At 42.7% G+C, this 21,780-nt stretch overlaps 1 protein-coding gene and 1 long non-coding RNA gene across 2 annotated transcripts; both read left to right on the forward strand.

The window, feature by feature from the left end:
- Nucleotides 1-4,445: 4,445 nt before the first annotated feature.
- On the forward strand, nt 4,446-5,474 carry LOC133736872 (ATP synthase subunit delta, chloroplastic). The gene has a single exon (XM_062164472.1). The coding sequence runs from the start codon at nt 4,594-4,596 to the stop codon at nt 5,347-5,349; it is 756 nt and encodes a 251-aa protein (XP_062020456.1). The 5' UTR covers nt 4,446-4,593; the 3' UTR covers nt 5,350-5,474.
- An 11,873-nt stretch (nt 5,475-17,347) lies between these two features.
- On the forward strand, nt 17,348-19,284 carry LOC133741121 (uncharacterized). The gene is made up of 2 exons (XR_009861616.1): nt 17,348-17,568; nt 18,379-19,284. It is a non-coding gene; the product is annotated as an uncharacterized LOC133741121 (long non-coding RNA).
- Nucleotides 19,285-21,780: the final 2,496 nt, after the last annotated feature.

The raw sequence follows: 21,780 nt of genomic DNA on the forward strand, positions 1-21,780 counted from the left end.
CACCAGCCTAGGGCTGGCGTAGTCCCTATCCATGACGCCATGGATGGCGTCCATCATGGTGATGGCGCCCTAGGTGATGCTGCAATCACCAACTTGCTTCAAATAGCGTTTCAGACGCTCAGGCCTAACCAAAATTCTCATTGGTTGCTTCTAAAGCCTCTCGCTCGTTTTACAAAGCCCTTTCCTTAGGGAAACTAGGACTGAGACCGTCCTATGCAAAAGATATGAAAATACTCATTATGTTCTTACATAGAATCCGTAGGGATTCTCTGGATTGATTCAACCAACTTGCAGACGTTTAAATATCTCATGATGTTGGTTGACATGCAAACACGCTGGTCACGTGTTGTGCCATTGTCCACTTGTAATGCTGCTTATGAAACACTCCTAGCACACATCATATGACAACGGGCTCACTCCCCGAATCATCCTATTCAGTCAATTGGATTTGACTATGCTAGTGAGTTTACATCGAGATGGGTCTTCGTTAGAAAGCGTGATAAGAAAAAGAGATGGCAATCTCGCCTTATGGCGCAAGGCTTCTCACAAAAACGCCCTGGAATCAACTACGATGAGACATATTCTCTCGTAATGGATGTCATTGCACTCCACTACCTTGTCAGTTTGGTAGTTTCCGAATAACTGAACATACAGCTTACAAATGTGGTCACTACGTATCTCTATGGGGATCTAGATACGGAATATACATGAAGGTTCATGGTGAACTTCATTTACCCAAGTCAAGTGACTCTAGACCACGGAGCGCGTTTGCAATAAGGTTGAAACGCTCACTAAAGTGACTACTTGATTGGGAAGGGATATGCCCATGCGTTTCCATTACAAGTTTCGGATTCTATCGCGGTTCATGTTGGACATGATCTTCTTTAGAAGCCCTTAAAGAGTTAAGGGAAACCGCTGAACACTTGAAATTCGAGTTTGAGATGAAGGATTTTGGGAGAACACGATTATGACTCGGTTTGGAACTTGAGCATCATGTCGATAGATGCTTAGGCAATTTGACAATGTCAAACCTTCAAGCACCCCCATGATCGTCCGTAGTCTTGATCCTGAAAATGATCCTCTTCGTCCAAAGGATGATGACGAAGATGTGCTAGAGGCAGGAGTGCCTTACTTAGTACAATAGGCGCATTATTGTACTTAGCTCAATGCACAAGACCGAACATCTCATTTGCCATGAACTTGTTAGCTAAGGTATAGCTCTGCGCCAATGCGACGCCATTGGATTAGTGTAAAAGATATCTTTCGATACTAGATGTATGACTGATATGGCCATGCTTTATCACTACAGAGAGATGATGGATTCAGACCCATCACACACCAGGAACGCCGCCAACACTGGCCTGCGTCCTCTATCCCCATCCCAAAACGACATGTGTTTTGGAAGGTTTTGCTGATGTTGGGTATGTCTCTCACCCACACAAAGGTCATTCCCAAACTGGTTAAGTGTTCACCATGGGTAAAGATCGTGATATCATGGAGGTCTACAGAGCAGATCCTAGTCGCTATATCTTCAAACAATGTAGAGATTATTGCTCTTCACGAAGTGATTCGTGAATGTATATGGATTGGATCCATAGTTACGCATGTTCGAACAATTGTGGTTTGAAGTCTACCACAGATGAGCCTACGAGCATATAGGATAATGCTGCTTGGTTTGAAGCAAAGGCTACATCAAAAGCTACAACACCAAGGATAATCAGCAACAATAGACTCTCCTCAAGATCAAAGTGAACTAGGTTCAATCTGAGGTCAGTATGGCAGACTTGCTCACTAAGTCATTGCCTAAATTCCACTTTCGAGAAACATGTTGGTAGCATCGTTTGCGGAAGTTATCCGAACTCCCATGACCGTAGTCATCAGGGGGAGATGTAGTCATCAGGGGGAGATGTCTACATGTATATATGGTCTCGAAACGTGAAGGGTGTGTTGTGCTCTTTTTCCCTTTCGACCGAGGTTATTTTTGTCCCACTGAGTTTTTGTTACTCGGCAAGGTTTTTAACGAGGCAACGAGAGAAGCACCGCGTTTGGGCAACACAAGGGGGAGTGTTCAAGTAAACCCTAATTTGTGTTTGGCCCAAACTCTAGGTTACTTGACCTAGTGGTTATAGGGTTAAATTAGAATGATCTAGATTCCTGTTCAATGTAAGATTACTTTCCTTGTATGATTGAGATTCTATGCATTGTAATCCTCTATATAAAGAGTCCCCTATTATCAATGAGAATACACAGCGAATTTCTCTCAATTTCTGATTCCCTACAACACAAACTAATTAATTTCCAAAAATTATCAGAAATTAATAACAGAAATTCTGGGTATTACATGGATAGCATGAGGAGTTCGGCTTGTTGGTGGACCTACTCAATTTTGCATGTAATCGACATGAACTTTTTCCCATAACCTACTGGAAGTTATACATTTGCTGGTGATTATACGGTCTTACACGCCCAAGAATTGCACAATTAAATTTCTTCATCGACTTGTCAATTAGAACCCGGATCTCTCGTTGTTGAATGACAATTGAAGGAAATGAAGAAGAAATTGATGAAAGAAGAAGATTGGGATAGATAAAATTTTTGAAAATTTTGGTGTAAGAAATTAAGGTGAGGGAATCGGTATTTATAAAATTTATATTCAATTTTTTTTTTTTGGTCTTCTGGATAAATTTTGAGGTGAAAAAAAAAAACCTTTGTCATTTAATTGCAGCCGTCAGATTGAAGATGCAACAATTGCAATTAAATGTCTGGTACGGTTTAAATCGAATTACTATTGGAATGCACGTATACTGTCATCACTAGATGACAAACACGTGCAATACACGTGCCAGACATGAAAAAAAAAAAATTGATCGTTGGCAGCAGGCCCACATGTCTGTGGAGCCCATTGGTAAGGTCGGGCTTTAGATGATTGAAAATTGGTCAGTCAATAGGTAAAACGCATGGTCTCCACTGATTTGTCCGACTCAAGTTTTGCCGCTGCATTTAAAAAAATTGGGCTTTGACCCAATTGATCAGTCAATAACCTTACTGCTGCATTTACTCTAACAATGACATCAGAGACTTCAGTAACAATCCTATTTCAGAATTCAAAAATATTTTATTTCCCTTGTGTTCCGTGTGGTACTGTCATGCAATATCATTCATATGTTCATATTTTTCATTCGTTTTACTTCATACTTTTTTTTTTTACGTAACAAGTCTATATATATTGGAAGTACATGTATAGAGGTAATTATATTTATATCTTGAGTATAAATAATGTTGTCAACTTCAAAATATCGATATTCTTATTGTTACGGTAGGGTTGGACAATGAATGTATTGCATTAGGAAACTGCACGATGTTACTACATGTTTGACATCTAGTAATTTTTTTGGAAAATGAATAAATAAATAAAATAATATAGAGAACCGTGATTCTTATGCAACCAGAGTTTCTTCAAAACTGCCATAGTTTTTATAATTTGACTTTACTTGACCAATATCCAAAATATGTTTGAAACTATCAAAATTTTTGTAGTTTGACTTTACATTTAAACGATATCCCAAATAATGTTAAAACTTTTTTTTTTTTGGGTACCATTATTGACTAAAATATAACAAAATTTCCATTGACACCCAAAACTTCAATCAATATTTCTATAAATCTAAAATCTTACAATTTATGTCAAAACTAGAATTTTAAACTTTTTAATAGTCACATGGAAATTGATTAATTAGCTTAGGCTTTTGTTAAATGGACCAATACTTGAAAGGTTGTGGCTGTTGACTACTAACATCTATAATATTATTAAGAGAATATGTTTTTGTTAGCTAAAATAAAAAATATATTTACAGATTTAATCCTGAAATATTAAAAAACTTTGAGAATAAGTTAAATCATAAGAGTAAATATGACAATTATAAAATAAATTTTTATTAAGAAAACAATAAATAAATGATGGAACAACCCTCACTTTTCTATCTCACTATTTTCTCTCTGCAAACTGCAATAACTGTTTATTTTATTTTGACGAAGTGGTGTTAGCTCAGTGGTTAGAGCACCCACTACCTATGTACGAAGTCATGGGTTCGAGTCACCGTGGGGGCAGGAGTGAAACTCTTTTATCCTCTTTTTAAAAAAGAAGAAGAAAAAAAAAAAAACTGTTTATTTTATTTATTTTTTATTTTAATAAATATTACATATACAGAGCATATGAACAATGCTGGTGTTGTTTTAAGCAATTACAGGAGTTAGGAAACTAGGGATAGTGAACCAGACGAGGCCTTCGAAAAGGTTTGGAAGATTTTCTCGATCGATATAGGATTGTCCTATCAAACTTATCCACGCGTCAAATCCATTATCTCCTCAAAATATAAGTGGCCATGAACCTTCAAATATTGGATAAAATTCCACCACACGACATCTCCAACCGTCCATCTCCTCCATCCCCCTCAATCCCCACCGTCAACCCCTCATATCATCTCCAAACCACCCAAAACCACTGGTCTTCACTTCCCTTCTCTCAAATCATCAAACGGAGAAAAAGAGTCGCAGCAATTCCCATTCATTTCAATTCACCAAATCATTGCAGCAATGGCCACTCTCCAACAAACCCCAATCTCTCTCCAATCCAAAACCCCACCGCCACCGCTCTCCTCCGCCCTCACCGCCAGATCCACCGCCGTCTCCTTCTCCTCCACATTCACCCCCCTCAACCTCAAACTCACCGCCGCAGCAGCATCCACCTCCGTCCGCCGCGGAGGCGGCGCTTGCGGCGCGCGGATGAACGCCACCGCCGCCGCAAGCTACGCGGCGGCTCTGGCCGACGTGGCGATATCCAACAACACCCTGGACGCCACCGTCGCCGACGTGGAGAAGGTCGAGAAGTTCTTCGCGGAGCCGTCGGTGTTCGACTTCTTCACCAACCCCACAGTCAACCTGGAGAAGAAGCGCGGCGTCCTCGACGAAATCGCCAAGTCGTCGGCGCTGCAGCCCCACACGGTGAACTTCCTCAACATTTTGGTTGAGGCCAAGAGAATCGACGTCATCAAGGACATTGTCAAGGAGTTTGAGATCGTTTACAACAAGCTTACGGATACGGAGCTGGCCATAGTGTGCTCGGTGGTGAAGCTGGAGTCGCAGCACTTGGCGCAGATAGCCAAGCAGGTGCAGAAGCTCACTGGCGCCAAGAATGTCAGGATCAAGTCGGAGATTGATCCCAGTTTGGTTGCGGGGTTCACTGTGAGATATGGCAATTCTGGGTCTAAGCTGATTGATATGAGTGTCAAGAAGCAGCTCGAGGAGATTGCTGCTCAGCTTGATTTGGGTGACATCAAGCTCAATCTATAAAACTCCATTGTCTCTTGATTTTCCATTTTTTTGGATCTTACTATTATATATTGAATATATTTTCGGATGCTGTAATGGGAAAAAGCCATGTTTGAAAATATAACGCCTGCATTCCTTCTGGGAAATTTTGGAGTTTGGGTAATTTTTCTCAAACAAAAAATGTTTTTGTTTTTTGGGATGACTGAGGTCAGCCTTTATAAAAATGATACACCCATAATAGTCGGTCAGAAAAAATCATTACATAGATCACACCATATAGAGTACGCATTAAAGCATATCCCTAAATATAGAATAAGCAACCTAACACACTGATAGCACACCCGCTTTTTAGAATTACGCCCAAATTAAAGAAACTAGAGGCACAAAAAGATAACAGAGCTACTAATTTCTTTGCAACTCATTCTCTAAAAAATAAAAGAATAAAATAGTCATAATCACCTATAATAAAGAAGAAAGGATGACCAAAATAAAAAAACAAGACAAAGAAAAAGATAAAGCCCTAATAACCCATAAGGCCCAGCCCAACCATTCACAGCCGAACTTGAGGCCCACAAACTAGTTGAAAGCCTAAAAGGCCTAACTAGTCAAAATTGCTAAGGCTACCCTACGGTCACCACCACCGCACCCCAAGTCACCATGATGGATGACCTTCCATCGCTAGAAGACTTCTAATCCTAGCCAATCCACCCCATCATCGATGACTATACGATGTAGCTTCCAAAGGTAGTTAGAATAGTCACCATCCGCATTGCACCCGGCAATAGGAGAAATCAGAAAACCATCTGCAACGAATGCCATCAAAATCTGGGATGAACCCATCCACTCGCCGCACCGCTGCATTTGTAGTGGACTATTGTTCCTATCCCAAATCCGATACCAATATCCGGGTCCTACTGCCAAACTCTGCCAATCTATTCACCACAAACCCGTCACCAATGGAAGACAGCATCCTAATCAATCCCGGAATCACTACCTGTCCAGCAGCTAGAACGACCTCAAAGACAAAATAGAAGCCAAGAATTAAGAAAATATGTCGAGAAAACTTTCCACCACCGTGCCCTCAAGCCAACCAATGAAGGGAAGGGAATAAATCCCTACCCTCCTAGTCATAGGTTCACCACTATCAGCCATGAAGAAGAAATTTTGTCGAAAGCGCTTGTCGTCGGGCAAACCCTAGCAGAGCTAGGTCAGTAAGGTTTTTAAGTTATTACACAAAAGATATATGGTGGTGTAAGGTTATTGCACAAAAGATATATGGTGGTGTAAGGTTTTTAAGTTAAAGGTTCACTCCGACGGTTTGCAAGATGGCAAAGGCTGGGCTTCGTCAACTGTTGAGCATTAGGTTGGACTGTTTCTTGGGATCATTGGGCTGCGACCCTTCTAATTAGCTTAGGGTCTTTTTTTCTTTCCTACTTCCTATTTTTGTAGGAAACTATGCATTTTTTGTGTTTTTAGGTGCCTATTTACTATGTATGTTTCATAGTTCATAGGCTCGCTTTAAAATAAGTGAGCACTGATTGTCTAACGGGTGGTGCTATCATACCACGTCCTAAACTTGCCCTAGAGATGGCAAGGGAAACTATGTATCTGTGTCATTCTGACTTGCATTGAATGAAATTGATACTTTGATTCAAAAAAAAAAAAAAAAAAAAGGCCAAGTACAATTCCATATCTGGACAAAATACTGTTTACTCTCTATACTTATAGGGTTTCGACGTTTCAGTCCCTGACGATTCAATTTCACCCAGATGCTCCCTAAACTCTCTAATTTCACACAATAGGTCACTGCCGTCAATTTTTCGTCCAAAACTCTGTTATCTGGCTGACGTGACATTTTTTCACGCTAAAATGACTATTATACCCTGACTTTTTTTATTATTATTTATTTATTTTTTCTCTGTTTTTTTCTTTTTACCTCTTCTTCTTCCCCTCTCTCGTCTTCATCCTCATCTTCACCGACGGGGAGCTCTTCTCAACAAAATTGAACAACGTCGAATGAAGCCCACCATACCTCCTCCTCCCTAACCCCTACTCTTCTCATCGATGCAATTTCCACAATTTGTAATTTTACGGGTTTGACCCAACTCGCCCCCGCGCCTCCAATTGACAAGCTTAAATCCAGCTCAATCTAGCCACATCTCTATCCTCCTTTGTTAGTGCATAATGTTAGTTGATCCTTCGATTGTTCTTATTTTGGTTGATTGCAAGATTTTGAGTTGTACGGGTCGAGATTGAACCAGAATAATCAGAGAAGCGTGAATGAGCGGTCGCCGGAGGCATCGGCGACTCCAATTGTGCCTCGACCATCGACATGAGAAGGCCCAGCGATGATCGGGTTTGAGTTTAACCTTGGGATGTTGATCAGGTCGATTTTCTGCTCGTCGGTTAGGGCTCTGGAGGCTGAGGGGTTGCCGGAGGTGGAGTGGTAGCGGCGGCGTTAGGGTTTGATTTGGAAGTTGAACCACCACCGGTTGCAACGGTGGAGGAGGAGGCGGAAGCGGCGGATTGGAGCTTGGTTTTGGCTTCTAATTCTCGCTTCTCTTCCTCTCGCTTCTTTTGGATTTGCTTCTTTTCCATCTCGGCGGTGGCTTTAGCTTCTAATTCAGTCTGGGTTTTGCAGGTTCTTTAATGGCGAAGAAGGATAAAAAAAACTTAGAGGTGTTGATGGGTTGTGGTTTTTGACAAGCCGATTTAATTGAATATGAATAAGTTCTTGTAGGATTGATGCTACGTCAATATGAATGTGTTTGTTTTCTTTGATGTGTGTAAGTTTGCTTGTTTTCTTCCCGTTGGTTTCGCCTTCTAGGTAGATGAGTTTTGCATGAACATCATAACAAGCTCCAGAAGTGCAGTTGAGGAGGTGCAAGGGTAGAGAGAGGAGGTTGGCGACGACGGAGAAGAGGTAAAAAGAAAAGAGAAAGAGAGGAAAAAAAAAAATTGTCAGTGAGGGTAAAATAGACATTTTAATGTGGAAGAGATGCCACGTCAGCAATTTAACAGAGCTTTTGACCGAAAATTGACGGCAGGGACCTATTGTATGAAATTAGAGAGTTTAGGGAGCATCTAGGTGAAATTGAAACGTCAGGGACTGAAATGTCGAGACCCTATAAGTATAGGGAGTATACAGTATTTTGTCCTTAATATTATAAGGGTATTTCTAAATTTCAACTCCAACGTATTCTTCTCAAAAACATAAACAAAAAAAAAGTCTCCAATATGTTCTCATCTCATTCTCTATTTTAGGGATGTTAGAGAATCTCTAAAATTTTTGTTTCCATTACTTATTCTTATATCGAATGAGAGAAATAGAGATAATACAACAATATCAATAGCTAATATAATTATGACACGTAATCAATTACTTCATCTTTTTTTCTTTTTTTAACGGGTAAAAGTTTCATTGAATCAAAATCATAATATATAGTACATACACCATGTTAATGCTCAAAGTTCGGCGGTAGCCAAACCTTCGTTTAACGCGGGTCCGACGGGCGGACCTCTACTCTGTGGACTTGGTGATCTTCGCTAGCTGTCAAACGAAAGACAGGGCGTCAGAGGGAGACCGCGTTGGGCGGTCTTCACTTCTTCGATGCCTAAGTCAGTCAATGCATATAGACAGCATAACAATAAATGAGTAGTAAATGCGTAATTAATGAGGAGAGAGGAGAGAATCTTTTATAGGTGAGGAGGAGGCTGATCTTCTCCTTGTTTTCGATGTGGGACTGATGTGCTTCAGTCCCCAGCGTCAGGAGCTTCTGATGCTTGGCACGGCGCGTCGGCGGTGATCTGGGGGTGATCCGAGGCTCAGGCTGTAGCTCGCCTGGCTGTGTATCCGTAGGCTATTCCTTTGGCGGGAATCAGTACCTCTGGCGGTACCATGAGCGTAGCTCATTATAGCTAATTATGCTTGTAAATGTACATGTATGTACAAGTCCCCCAAGTCCCCAGTCAAGGAGGGCAATCTTGGTTGGGGAGTTGCTCAGCGGTTTAAAGCGTTTCTTCCGCTAGACTTTGCAAAAGCATAATTAGCGTCAGTGCATTGTCAACCATGGATTTACTGAGCGAACGCTTTATACCCTTTCGGGTGGGCCCCTGCTAGGCCCCCCAGGGAGTCCCCCACTCCCCGGCTAAGATGGACCTCCGGATGGTCGGTAAATTGTTTGTTGAGGAGGAGCTGCACGGAGCAGAGGGTGTTGGGTAGGGAGCCCAATCTTTAGTACCCAAGTGACGGGGGTTAATGTACCTGATCAGGGCCGTCGTAGACTGTTGACAAGTCCCCGTGTCCCGTAGGGACGGTCTGACCGTAACGCCGCGTGGCGGTCGTTGTCAGGGTGAGGCGTGGCCTCGGGATCCGTCGCTGGCTGTAGCAGGAAGCAGCGTCCAGTAGACGTGCTTGGCGGTATTTTATTGAGCGATATTGCGCTGAACAAAGTACGCAGCTTGCAAGATGAAAAAGGGGTTCCGCTAGCGGTGTGTCGTGTAGCGGAAGACGCCCCGCTTGCAGGATGACAAGGGAGAAGTTCCGCTGGCGGAAACTTCGTCACCTGGAAGGTGACAAGGGAGAAGCTCCGCTGGCGGGGTTTCGCTCAACGGAGACTTCGTCGCTTGGAAGGTGACAAGGGAGAAGTTCCGCTGGCGGGGTTTCGCTCAGCGGAGGCTTCGTCACTTGGAAGGTGACAAGGGAGAAGTTCCGTTGGCGGGGTTTCGCTCAGTGGAGACTTCCGACGGTTGGCGATTTCTTCCCAAGTGGTTACTTCCATTAGACGCTTCGTCTGATGGTGGTCGACGCGTGGCCAACTCCTAGAGGGTTAGTGTCTGGAGGCGTGTCTCCTCAGCCTGGCCGTCTTCTCGCCATTAATGCGAGTAATTATGGATTTTGTAACCGAGGCGACGCCTCGGTTAATCCGGAGAGTGAGTGGAGACGTGGGACACGTGTACGGCTGTTGCGCGATGTCGTTTTTCAGTGGACGGTTTAGAATTCTTTGACGTTGACATAAAAGGGGGGAACCTAGCGAGATTTGACACTTTGCTAAAGCTTCAAACTCTACTCGTCGTCTTCAAGCTTTGTTCGTCCGAGACTCAAGAAAGAGGCTGCTGGGATTTCATGGAGTTATCGTACCCGGAAAGACGAAGATTTCCCTCATCGAAGACTATTGTTCACCATCACACCGGAGTTTTCGCCTTTGAGGTTGGTATCTTGATTCTCTTCCCTATTTCATTGGGTCTGTTGGTTTCTGGGTTTTGTTGTTTCTGTTTTTGGGGTGTTATCTGTTCTTCTCTGGTGTTTAGGGTGTAAAGTGAGTTGGGGGTGGGTTATGGTGTTTGGCAGAGAGTTGGTGTTTAGGGATTTGCTAGATGGTCGAATCTGGGTTGAGTGTGTTTGTTCTTGTTTTGGCATTTTCTGGGTAACTGTTCTTGATGTTCTTGGCTATAACTGATATAGGCATAGGCTAGATCTTGTTTGAGCTAACTGATTTGGGTTTTAGGGTTTAGGATGGCTAACGTCGTAGAGATTTCGAGCAGTGAGGATTCCAGGTCTGACGTGTCGTTCAGCGTGGCGGATAGAATGTTTATTGACTCGTTGCGTCCGTCTGCCCATGCAGGAACCTCATTGCCAGAACCGCTAGAGGTTGAGCCGCTACAAACCATACCCTGGGAAGTAGCTATGGGTCGTGCCTCGCGTCCAGAGAGTTCTAGGGCAGGGGAGGCTGCCGCTACCAAAAATAGGCGTGATGAGCGGTTAGCAAGTAACAGCGCTGCCAGTGGTTCCGCTGACGGGGGAGGATGCTGAGTCAGCGTGGGTCCTCCAAGACGGCACCCCTGTTGATGAGGCAGGAGGGCGGATGATTGTTGCCGCGGTCAACTTGATGAAGCGGATGTTCCAGTTGCCAGGTGTAGTGAAGCTGCGTCCGCCGACGGTGGACGAGAAGGCATCGATTCTTCCAGAGGCTAGGGATTTGCCGCCATGCACGAGGCGATATTCCGCCAAGGAGTGACATTCCCGCTGGTGCCAAATCTTCAAATCTTGGTGTGCGAGTTTGGCCTTGCTTTTGGGCAAATTTGCCCCAATATGTGGCGGTTAATGTTGGCGCTGAACTCACTATGGCGGCTGTCCGGTTGTGAGGGGCCAACTGTGGCGGAAGTGCTGCACTTCTACGAGCTGGTGTATGTGAAGCGCCAAGGTTGCAGAGGGCAGGTGAATTTGAGCCGTCGTCAGGGGGCGCCCAAGCTGATCGAGAACCTGAGGGATTCCATGTCCTACTGGCGGGGGACCTTCTGTGTTGCCACGGTGGGGTAGGAGTACCAAGCTGGGTCCAACGAGGGGGAGCCGACTTTTAGGATTAAGTCGGAGTTTCAGCCTATCCGAGGTTGTTTGCCGGTCTCCGCTGAACATAGCTGGCGGTTTCTCTTATGCACAGCCTTGTACTGTACTAACGATTACTGTTTTTGTTTGTGCAGCGGGCTTGCGCTATAACCTGACTCGTGAAGAAGAGTGTCGCATGGCACGTATCAAAGGCTGTTGGCGGAATCGCAATTTGCTGGACTTTCGCCTTCTTACCGGTTGGGAGTTGTTGGTCGATCAACAACTGACTCGTGCCGTTGGTAAGAAATCTCTGCCACATTGTACCTTCGATCAGACTCTCTCAGGCTGACCGGTTTGTTTTTTTGTTTTTTTTTTTTAGAAACTCCGCCAGGTAACAAAGCGAGCCGCGACGCTTTTGACAAAGCTATGGACCATGCTGAGATCGATAATTTCTTGGAGACCATGTATGCCTCGGGGCTGGCGGCTCAGCAGAAGGTCGTGAACCAGGAAACTCTAGCACTGAGCCCGTCCGAGGTTCCAGTGGTGTTACCTATGCCGCATCACTCCCACCTTGGTGGTGACGGCCTGCCCGTCGTTCAAGCGGGGCCCAATGTGGACTGCGGGAAAAAGGGGTCTGCTACCACCGCGCCGTAGAAAGAGAGAGTGCCTACCGTTCGGCGTGGGTCACAGAAGGAGAAAGTGGTGCAGCCGGCGGGGACTGTCACCGCCACCGGGTTGGAGCAGCCACAGAAGGGGTTGCAGCCTGCTGCTGGAAACACAAGGGTGCTTCAGCGAATGCGCCGGCAAAATGACTCCGCTGATGAGGAAGAGGGGGACGATGCGGAGACCATCGGGGCCGGCCAGCAGAAGAGGGCTCGACATGCTCCGCCCAAGGCGCCAGTGGCCGCTGAGAGAGAGGTGCCTGCGAGTGACTTGGACTCATTTGCCGCATACGCAGAGTTCATGACCGACGGTGAGCGGTAATTTCTTTACCACCACTGCGAGCGGTTGGGGTTTGGCGGCCTAGCGGGGATTTCGCGCCCAACGGCCATTGACCAGTCACCCTTTAGCTCGGCCTTCGGTCACCTGTCGGTTGGGCTGCACGAAATGTTCCTGGCGGCGTCGAAGCAGCCCCGGGTTGAGCTGGAGCTCAGGGAGGAGATCCAGGGTCTTCAGAGAGAGCTGTCGGAGGCCAGGGACAGGCTGGCGGAGGTGGAACGGCGCCTGACAAATGCGGATTGTGATGTCGCAGATGCCCACGGAAAACTGGCGGTGGCCGTCAAGCGGGACTTGGAGCGGAATGATCATGTCTCCAAGCTGGAGCAAGACATGTCCCTGCTGCTGGAACGGGTGGCCGCCAAGGATAAGAAGATTGATATCCTACAGCGGGAGTCCGCCGCCAGACTAGCCGAGGTGAAAAAGCTGGAGGGTGAGGTCGCCCGCCTGAGAGCTGAAGGGAGCCGCGCTGCGGCCGCCGCTGTTGAGGTATTCAAACAGTCGGCGGATTATAAAAAGGCAATGACTGAGGCGGCGAAGGCTGGGGCCCTAGCCAATGTGGAGATGCTGAAACAGAAGGGCGCTATCGACTGGGTGAAGGCGTCCCAGCCCAACGTGCCGCCAGCTCAGAATGCCCCACCGGAGAAGGGTGTGGTCCCCGCCCAAGCTGAAGGCGCTCGCTCGGGAAGCAGAGAGAGTGGCGCACGCCCGGCGGATGGTTCCCAGCGGACTCCTCCTCCTACCCAGTCGGAAGTGTCGCGTGTTGGTTTCTTGGCGGCTCATACTCGGGCGGATGGTACAATGGAGACTCCAAGTCCCACTGCCCGAGGGTCTAACCAAACAAGCCGCGCACACCCGCCGCCGCATGCCGAAGGTGAAGATGCTGAGGCCAACCCCTGAGAGATGTTGAACTCCTTTTTGTAGCCGTTGAGGAGTAAATTTTTTTTTTTTTTTTTTGTAATGAACACTTTTGGGTGGGTTGTCCCAGCCCTGCGTATATGAATGTGACATTTTGAAATTTTGTTGGGTTTGTCATGATATGTCTATACCGCTAGAGTTTTGACTTGAGTTTTCTTTTGTGAATCAATGAAACATTAAAGGAATTAAGATTGGTCCAAGTGCACAATGTAGCGGATGTGGTCCGCTGACTGTTGTTGGCGTTGCCAGTTGCCCTCAGTGCTAGACTTGGTAACAATGGTTTGAATAATTCCTCGTTTCATTGATAGCTGACTGATCAGCGTTTACAAAAGCGGGGTAGTACCCGTTGGGTAGCTTCCCTTAGCTAAATATTGAACAAAAATTTAGCTAAGTCAAGATGCTCTTGGGTAGCGGTATGACTATTTGTAGTAATACCGAAGGTGTTCGGTATTCCAAGGGTGGGTCGTTGTGACGCCATCCTTGTCCATTAAGTAGAAGGTGCCTGGGCTAACGACTTCCACAATTTTGTATGGACCTTCCTATGTTGGGCGGAGTTTGGTTGGCGGTGGAATTACTTCCTTCATTACCCAGTCCCCCAGTTGAAGGTTCCGGGCTTTGACCCTGGTGTTGTAGAAACGCGATATCCACTGCTTGTTTTGCAGGTTGTGCAAATGGGCCTTGTGTCATTTTTCCTCTAGGAGGTCCTTGTCCAGGTTGACGCCGTCGCTGTTGGTCTCTGGGCAGTAGCCTTCGACCCTAGCGGTAGGTTGAGTTACCTCGACAGGTAGGACAGCCTCTGTTCTGAACATCATACAAAAAGGAGTTTCGCCAGTGGCGGAAGTTGGAGTTGTCCTGATGGCCCATAGAACTTCTGGAAGCTTCTCCGCCCACAAACCCTTGGCGTTGTCGAGTTTTTTTTTCAACAGCTTCTTGATTATCTTGTTTGCTGCTTCGACTTGGCCGTTGGTTTGGGGGTGAGCGACAGACGCAAAACTCATTTTGGTGTCAAGGTTGGCGGTGAAAGATATGAGTTCCTTGTTGTTGAACTGTGTGCCGTTGTCTGTAATGATTGTATGTGGGACACCGTAGCGGCAGTAGATGTTCTTCCAGAGGAAGTGAATTACCTTGGCGGTAGTTATTGCCGTCAGTGGCTCTGCCTCTATCCACTTGCTGTTGTAGTCGATAGCAACAATGATGTACTTGAACTGGCCTTTGGAGGTTTGGAATTTTCCCATCAGGTCGAGGCCCCACGTTGAGTGAACCCATGGGCCGATGATGATTGACAGTGGTTCCGCCGGTGCATGTGGGAGATCAGCATACTGCTGGCACTTGTGGCAAGATCTCGAGATTCGCCGGGCGTCATCGCCGAGTGTGGGCCAAAAGTAGCCTTGTCGCATCGTGCGATTGGCCAAGGATCTGGCGCCCGAGTGGTTTCTGCATTCTCCGCTGTGTATCCTTGTCAACACGACCTTTCCCTCTTCTGGGGTTAGACAGCGGAGGTTGGGGTGGGTGAATCCCTGGTGGTAAAGCTTGCCATTCTGGATGTTGTAGCGGGTTGCTCTCTGCTGAAGCTGTCGTGCTTTGACCTTGTCCTCTGGCAATGTCCCGTTGCGCTTGTACTCGATAATCTCGTCCATCCAGCTGGGATTGACCTCAATGCTGAAGATCTCCGCCAAGGTTTTTGTAATACTTGGCCTGTCAAGACACTCCACTCTTGTGTCCGCTGAACTTTGATGTGGCTGAGCGGTTGCCAGTCTCGCCAGTGAATCAGCCTCGGCGTTCTTTTCCCTGGGGATTTGTGTGATGGTGTGAAATTTGAATTTTTTGAGCAGTGTCTTGACGTACCCCAAGTATGCCGCTAACTGTTGGTCCTTGGCCTGAAAGCTGTCGTTGACCTGGTTAACGACTAACTGAGAATCACTGAAGATGTTGACACTGTCAGCCCCTGAATAGATGGCAAGGAGTAAGCCGGCCATGAGTGCTTCGTACTCCGCCATATTGTTTGAGGCTTTGAAGTTGAATTTTAACGCGTATTCCACGCTCAACCCCCCTGGTCCTCTCAAGATGACCCCGGCGCCGCTGGCCTTGGCACTAGCGGAGCCATCCACATGCAGGTTCTAGTCTGACTGTAGGGGAGCTGGTTCTTCAGCGGTTACCATTTCCGTTCCGAGCTCTGTCTCCATGCCGGGTTCTGGCTGACGCTCGGTGAGTTCAGCAATGAAGTCCGCCACCGCCTGGCCCTTCATGGCGGTTCTTGGTTTGTAATCAATGTCGAACTCGCTGAGCTCAATGGCCCACTTGCTAAGGCGCCCCGAATGTTCAGGGTTCTGCATTACCTGCCTCAGCGGTTGATATATGTGAGCTAATTATATTCACAAAGTGCTTTTCGTTTCTTATATATGTGAGCTATTTGACTGCCTTAAAATATGTTCTCTCACATATAAATGAGTGATTATAAGCTTTTAAGCATTGCCTTGATCTGAGAGAAGAAAGAGTGGATATACCTTGTGAGGATATGAATCATACTTGTCTGAAGCATGCTAAGCTAAACCCCATCACCATTGTTACAACCAAGTCCTACTTGTGTATGTGTGGATCATATGTTTTAATTAACTCTCGAATGCTTAACATTGATTCTTGGTTGAGTGCTAATCTTGGTGTTGTGAAAGTAAGAGATTTCTGAGACAATATGTTAAAGGGCAATAGAGGTCTTTGTGATGTCAACATCTTGGTCTTTGTCTTTGAATTTACTCTTTTATGTGTGACATTTTTTTCTTTGTGTTTTGCTTTGTGTTTTACGTTTTTGGTTTCTTTGAGTCTTTGTGTTTTTGTTTCCATACTTAGTCATTTTTTTTCGTTGGTTTCTTTGTTTTGTGTCATAGTCTTTTTGGTTTGTTAGTTTTTGATTTTGCTAAGGGACTAGCAAAAGCTAAGTGTGAGGGAATTTGATAGGAGCATTTTAAAGTGGTATTTTAATAGTTAATTCCTCACATTTTGCTTAGTTAATTCCTTAACGAATCGATTTTTAACTCAATTTCTATTTTCTTAGGTACATTGGAGTAAATGATGGTGAAATGAGCATTAGGTCCACACTTACCTATAAATGGTGGAGAAAAATGGAAATGTACTAAAATGTCAATTTTACACATTTTCCTACTCCGGCTAGGAGAAACCAAGCCAAGCAAGGAAGAAGGAGCGGCCGCCGGACCAAATGAACTTCAAATGAGCTGAAACTTTCCAGATCCATTCTACACATCCTAAGGATCATTTCTTATGAAGAGTGCCAGAGCTATAATTGAGTGGAAGGCCTTCAAACAGTCAGCCCAATTTCCTGCAGAAGCAAAACTGGAAAACTGGACCTGTAAGAGGTCCAGCAGCATTTCCAGCCCAAAGGCATGGAAATAAATTCTGAAATTTTACCAAAATGATCTACACTCATGGTAGATCATTTCATATGAAGAAGTCACGAGCCAAATCTGAAGTCCTGTTGGAGAAATAATTGAAGGAATAAAGGGGCAGAAACTGATCTAAAAACAGCTCAACACCACATGTTCAAGTTTCCTACCCACATGAAGAAAGCTAGATGCTTTTCTCTTTTTCCTTGGATATATTTTTCTGCTCCAATAGATCATCATCACTTCCATACTTCTGCACCTTCATGCCTTGCTTTCATTTCATCATTACTCCATCTTTTCCATATTTTACAAACCACTTTCATTATTTTTCTTCCATTTATCATTTCACTCTTCTTTTTCTTCCCTATATAAACACATTCTCCTCTCACTCTAAACCATTCCTTCATCCATTCCATCTTCTTTGTCTCTCCATTTCCTTTCCATTTTCCTTTCCAACATCCTCTAGGACAAGCCACGAAGTTCAAGCAAGGCCAAGGAAGAGAAGAACCAAGCCGTGAGCATCATCATCCATCCTCCACCTTTGAAGCTTGCTTTCGAGTCTCAAAGGATTCAACGTTATTCACCCATCTTCATCTTCCATCCACGGTGTAATTCGACCTCTACTTTGTAACCTTTGCTTTGTATTTCGTTGGTTTTGCCTTAGTTGACATATATGTTTGAACAATTGTTAATTTCTGGAATTTTATGATTAATTGAGAATTTTCAGATTCATATATTGTGATTCGAGAGTTGCTTATGTGGGTTTGTTTAATTAAATTTGCATTATGGATAACTTTTGTATTTTAATCTTATGTGGTTGCAAACACTTAGGGTTTCGATATAATTGGTGCTAGGTTTAAGAACATGAAATCGACTTTTCGTTTTGTGTAAACTTGAATCAAAGTAGTAAAGGTTTTGTACAAAGATCGAATTTAATTAAAGAGAATTGCAATTAGGTGGACTTTTCCATACTAAGTTGTACACTTGAGTTGATAGCCTTTCTCTATGTGTAATGCGTTAAACATGACATGATTGACTAGCTTTCTAGGGTTTGATTGCATGTTTGATAGGATTAATCTAGGTGCTTTCGCTTAGGTTAATTAGCATTGAAAAGTAAAAAATGGGAATTCATTTGCTTTCGAATGTTTCACATGATCAACTCCTTTCTCATGACTTAGATGAACAATATTAGGGTTTGAATCAATTTTAATCATAAGTTTCGGTTTTGATCTTTGTTCTCTCATTCCATTCGTTTAATTATGTTTATGTGTTTTATTTGTTTTCTTAACTTAGTTTATTTTCGAATCCAAAATCCAAAATTCCCCCTTTTTCGTAAATATGTTTATACTTGTGAATATCTTTGTGATTATATTACTTTGTTTTAATTTTAATTGTTTAATTGTTTGACAATGACAGGTGTACCCTCAATCCCCGGAATAGAACGATCCCTACTTGCTTATACTACTAATGATATTTTTAGGGTTAAATTATGCGCTTGCTCAAAGCGTATCAATTTTTGGCGCCGTTGCCGGGGAATTGAAAAATCACTTGTTTTTGTTTATAATTATTGTATATAAACTGTTTGAAACTTAGTTAATTAATTAACTAGGTTGTTTTTTTTTTTTATTGTTGAATACGATTTTAATTGTAAGTTGTAAATTGAATGGAATAGGTGAAGTCGTGTTTATTAATATTGGCCTAAACCCCTTATTGGTACCTAGTTCAGGTCCCTTAAGGTTGAGGGCGGCCTTTATTAACATTCATTGAACTGTCTAACACACTTAGGACCTTTTACATCCTAGTAAGAATATCCTATGTGAGATGGTGTCTAGGAAGGGGACAACGTTCATGACGGGTTTTTGAATCCAGAAGTGCTTATAAATGGGCCTAGCTCATGCCAAAATGGATTTTTCCTCTTGTGTTCGCCCTCCTCTACCTGGCCATTTCAGTAAGGTTGCCCAACGGATGTAGGAGGGACTTTGTGTCTAGACGACTATACTTGGGCCGCACGTCCACTTGATTTACCGCTTGGAATTAGATTTGATATCAATAATGTTTATAACAAAAGAAATACTTGTGCATACTCTTTACGTGTAAATTATTTTGTTGTTTCACACTTTATACTTGTAAAAATACTTTTTTTACTTTTTATACTCACTTGTATACTTAACTTGTGTCTTATGTACAAAATACTTGTTAATTATACTTGTAGTTTGTAATTCATAGTTACTTGTTTATTTTTTTTTGTATTTCTTTGTTAATATTAAGTTACTAACTTTATTTAATGTAGGTACCGTCTGGCTGCAAGACGTAAAATACAAGCGCTGCTTGGGAGGCAACCCAATTCAAAATATAATCAGATTTGCTTTCTCTTCCCCTTTTACTCCTCCATTTTCTTTTTGTTTTAGTAGTTATTTTCGTAAATTCCATCCCTATATGCTTACTTATTTCATTGCATGCTTTTAATTGATTACATTGAGGATAATGCAATATTTAAGTGTGGGGGAAGGGATTTATATTTTTGTCTTTCATTTTGAATCCTATAAATATTTTTGTCTTTCATTTTGAGTCCTATAAATATTTTTGAGTCCTATATTTTAAAAAAAAATAAAAATAAAAATAATAATAAAAAATAAAAAATAAAAAATAAAAAATAAAAAATAAAAAAATAATAAAAAAAAAATAAAAATAAAATAAAATGCATTCATTCAGTCTTATTAAATTCAGCTTTTTACAAAAAAAAAAAAAAATAAATAAATAAATAATAAAATAATAATAAAATAATAAAAAAAAAATATCTCCCAAATTGTATATTTTGTATTTCTTAGTTAATTATAGTTACTAACTTTCTAATTTCTATTCTGTCTGGCTGAAAGACGTTAAACTCAAGCGCTGCTTGGGAGGCAACCCAATTCAGAAGTAGCTGTGAAGGAGTCTACCTACACAGATTTGCTTTCTCTTTCCCTATCTCTTTTTATTTTTTAATTTTTTCTCTTTTGTTTTTATTTTAGGATTTATTTTCATAAATGTCTTCTATCTATGCTTATTTGTTTCATTGCATGCTTATGATTGATTACATTGAGGACAATGCAATATTTAAGTGTGGGGGAAGGGATTTATATTTGAGTCTTTTATTTTGAGTCATATATATTGGAAAATACAAAAAAATCGAAAAATGTCAAAAATTAAAAAAATTTCGTTGATTTTATTTATTGAGTCTTAGTCCTTTGTTTTTATTTTTGAGTCATAGGATGCCCTTTTAACTGTCTAGGATGAGCTTATATCTCTGAAATTAAGGCTAAAAGAGGATCACAACATTGAGATGATTTTAACATGGTATTCTTTGGTTAATTGAGATATATGAAAAATGTATGCACTTGTAGTGGATATGGATTGCATGACCTTGGTACAGAATATGAGCATGTTAAGATGAGTTGTGATTCATAAAATCCATGTGAGATAATTGAACCATGTCCCTTTTTCTTGGAGTGAAATGAAAAATATATTCTTAATTTCTTGGCGATGTTTTGATGATCTCATTATTCTTTCATCTTGATTGACTGCTTGCCATAGATTAAGTTTAATTGACTAGAGAATGCTAGAATTCGCTCTTGTGCTTGTTGAGACGTGATATCAATACATGGCCCTGATTCTGGAAGGGATAGAGGTTCTCTAGGAATTACCACCATTGCTAAATAAACTTGTGTCCCCATTTGTGCCCGTCGTGGGACCCCCCTAGATAAACCCCTTTGAGCCTACATTAAGCATTTTCTTTCATCACCCTAAAAATCCTTAACCCCTGAACCTTAGTATAGTGATAATCCTACCCTTTGTTCTAAAAACTTAGTGGAGCTATCTTTTGAGACATACTACATGGGTTTGGTGCTAAGGACGAAGATTGAGAAGAGGTGAAAGTTCAAGTGTGGGGATAGACTTGTCCATAAAGAAAAAGATATGTTGAAGCCGTGAAAAAATGAAAAGAAAAGAGAAAAATTGTGTACGGCTAAAAAGAAAAAGAAAGAAAAAAAATATATATGTTTATGGACTTTCATCCCCCATACTTAGTGATTTTGGAGTTTGCTTTGAATTGAAGGCCCACTACAGAAAAATTTGACCTTTGTCCATTTCACTAGAGTTCAAAGGAAGTTTAGAAGGAAGGTTGGGCCCAACATGAAGACATTAGCCCTTTTATTTTACCTCTATGGGTGTGGCGTTTTGAGTTGGTGGATTTCTAGAAGTCTCTCTACATCTGCATGAGCTCTGCTAGGTTTTTAGGATACTTTGACATTCCATACCTTTCATTTCTGAAAACTTTGAGCCTTAGCCCCATTACAACCCTTTGAGAAGACCTTCTTGATCCTTAAGATGGGACAGCCTTTGATGTGGAGATGAGTTACAAGAGTTGAACCTATGGATTGGGTCCATTCGTGCAAGTAGTTGATATCCTTCATGAGATCTTTTGAAAAAAAAAAATTATATTCACAAAGTGCTTTTCGTTTCTTATATATGTGAGCTATTTGACTGCCTTAAAATATGTTCTCTCACATATAAATGAGTGATTATAAGCTTTTAAGCATTGCCTTGATCTGAGAGAAGAAAGAGTGGATATACCTTGTGAGGATATGAATCATACTTGTCTGAAGCATGCTAAGCTAAACCCCATCACCATTGTTACAACCAAGTCCTACTTGTGTATGTGTGGATCATATGTTTTAATTAACTCTCGAATGCTTAACATTGATTCTTGGTTGAGTGCTAATCTTGGTGTTGTGAAAGTAAGAGATTTCTGAGACAATATGTTAAAGGGCAATAGAGGTC

The sequence above is a fragment of the Rosa rugosa genome, chromosome 3 (assembly GCF_958449725.1).
Source record: "Rosa rugosa chromosome 3, drRosRugo1.1, whole genome shotgun sequence".
Classification (NCBI taxonomy): Eukaryota; Viridiplantae; Streptophyta; class Magnoliopsida; order Rosales; family Rosaceae; genus Rosa; species Rosa rugosa.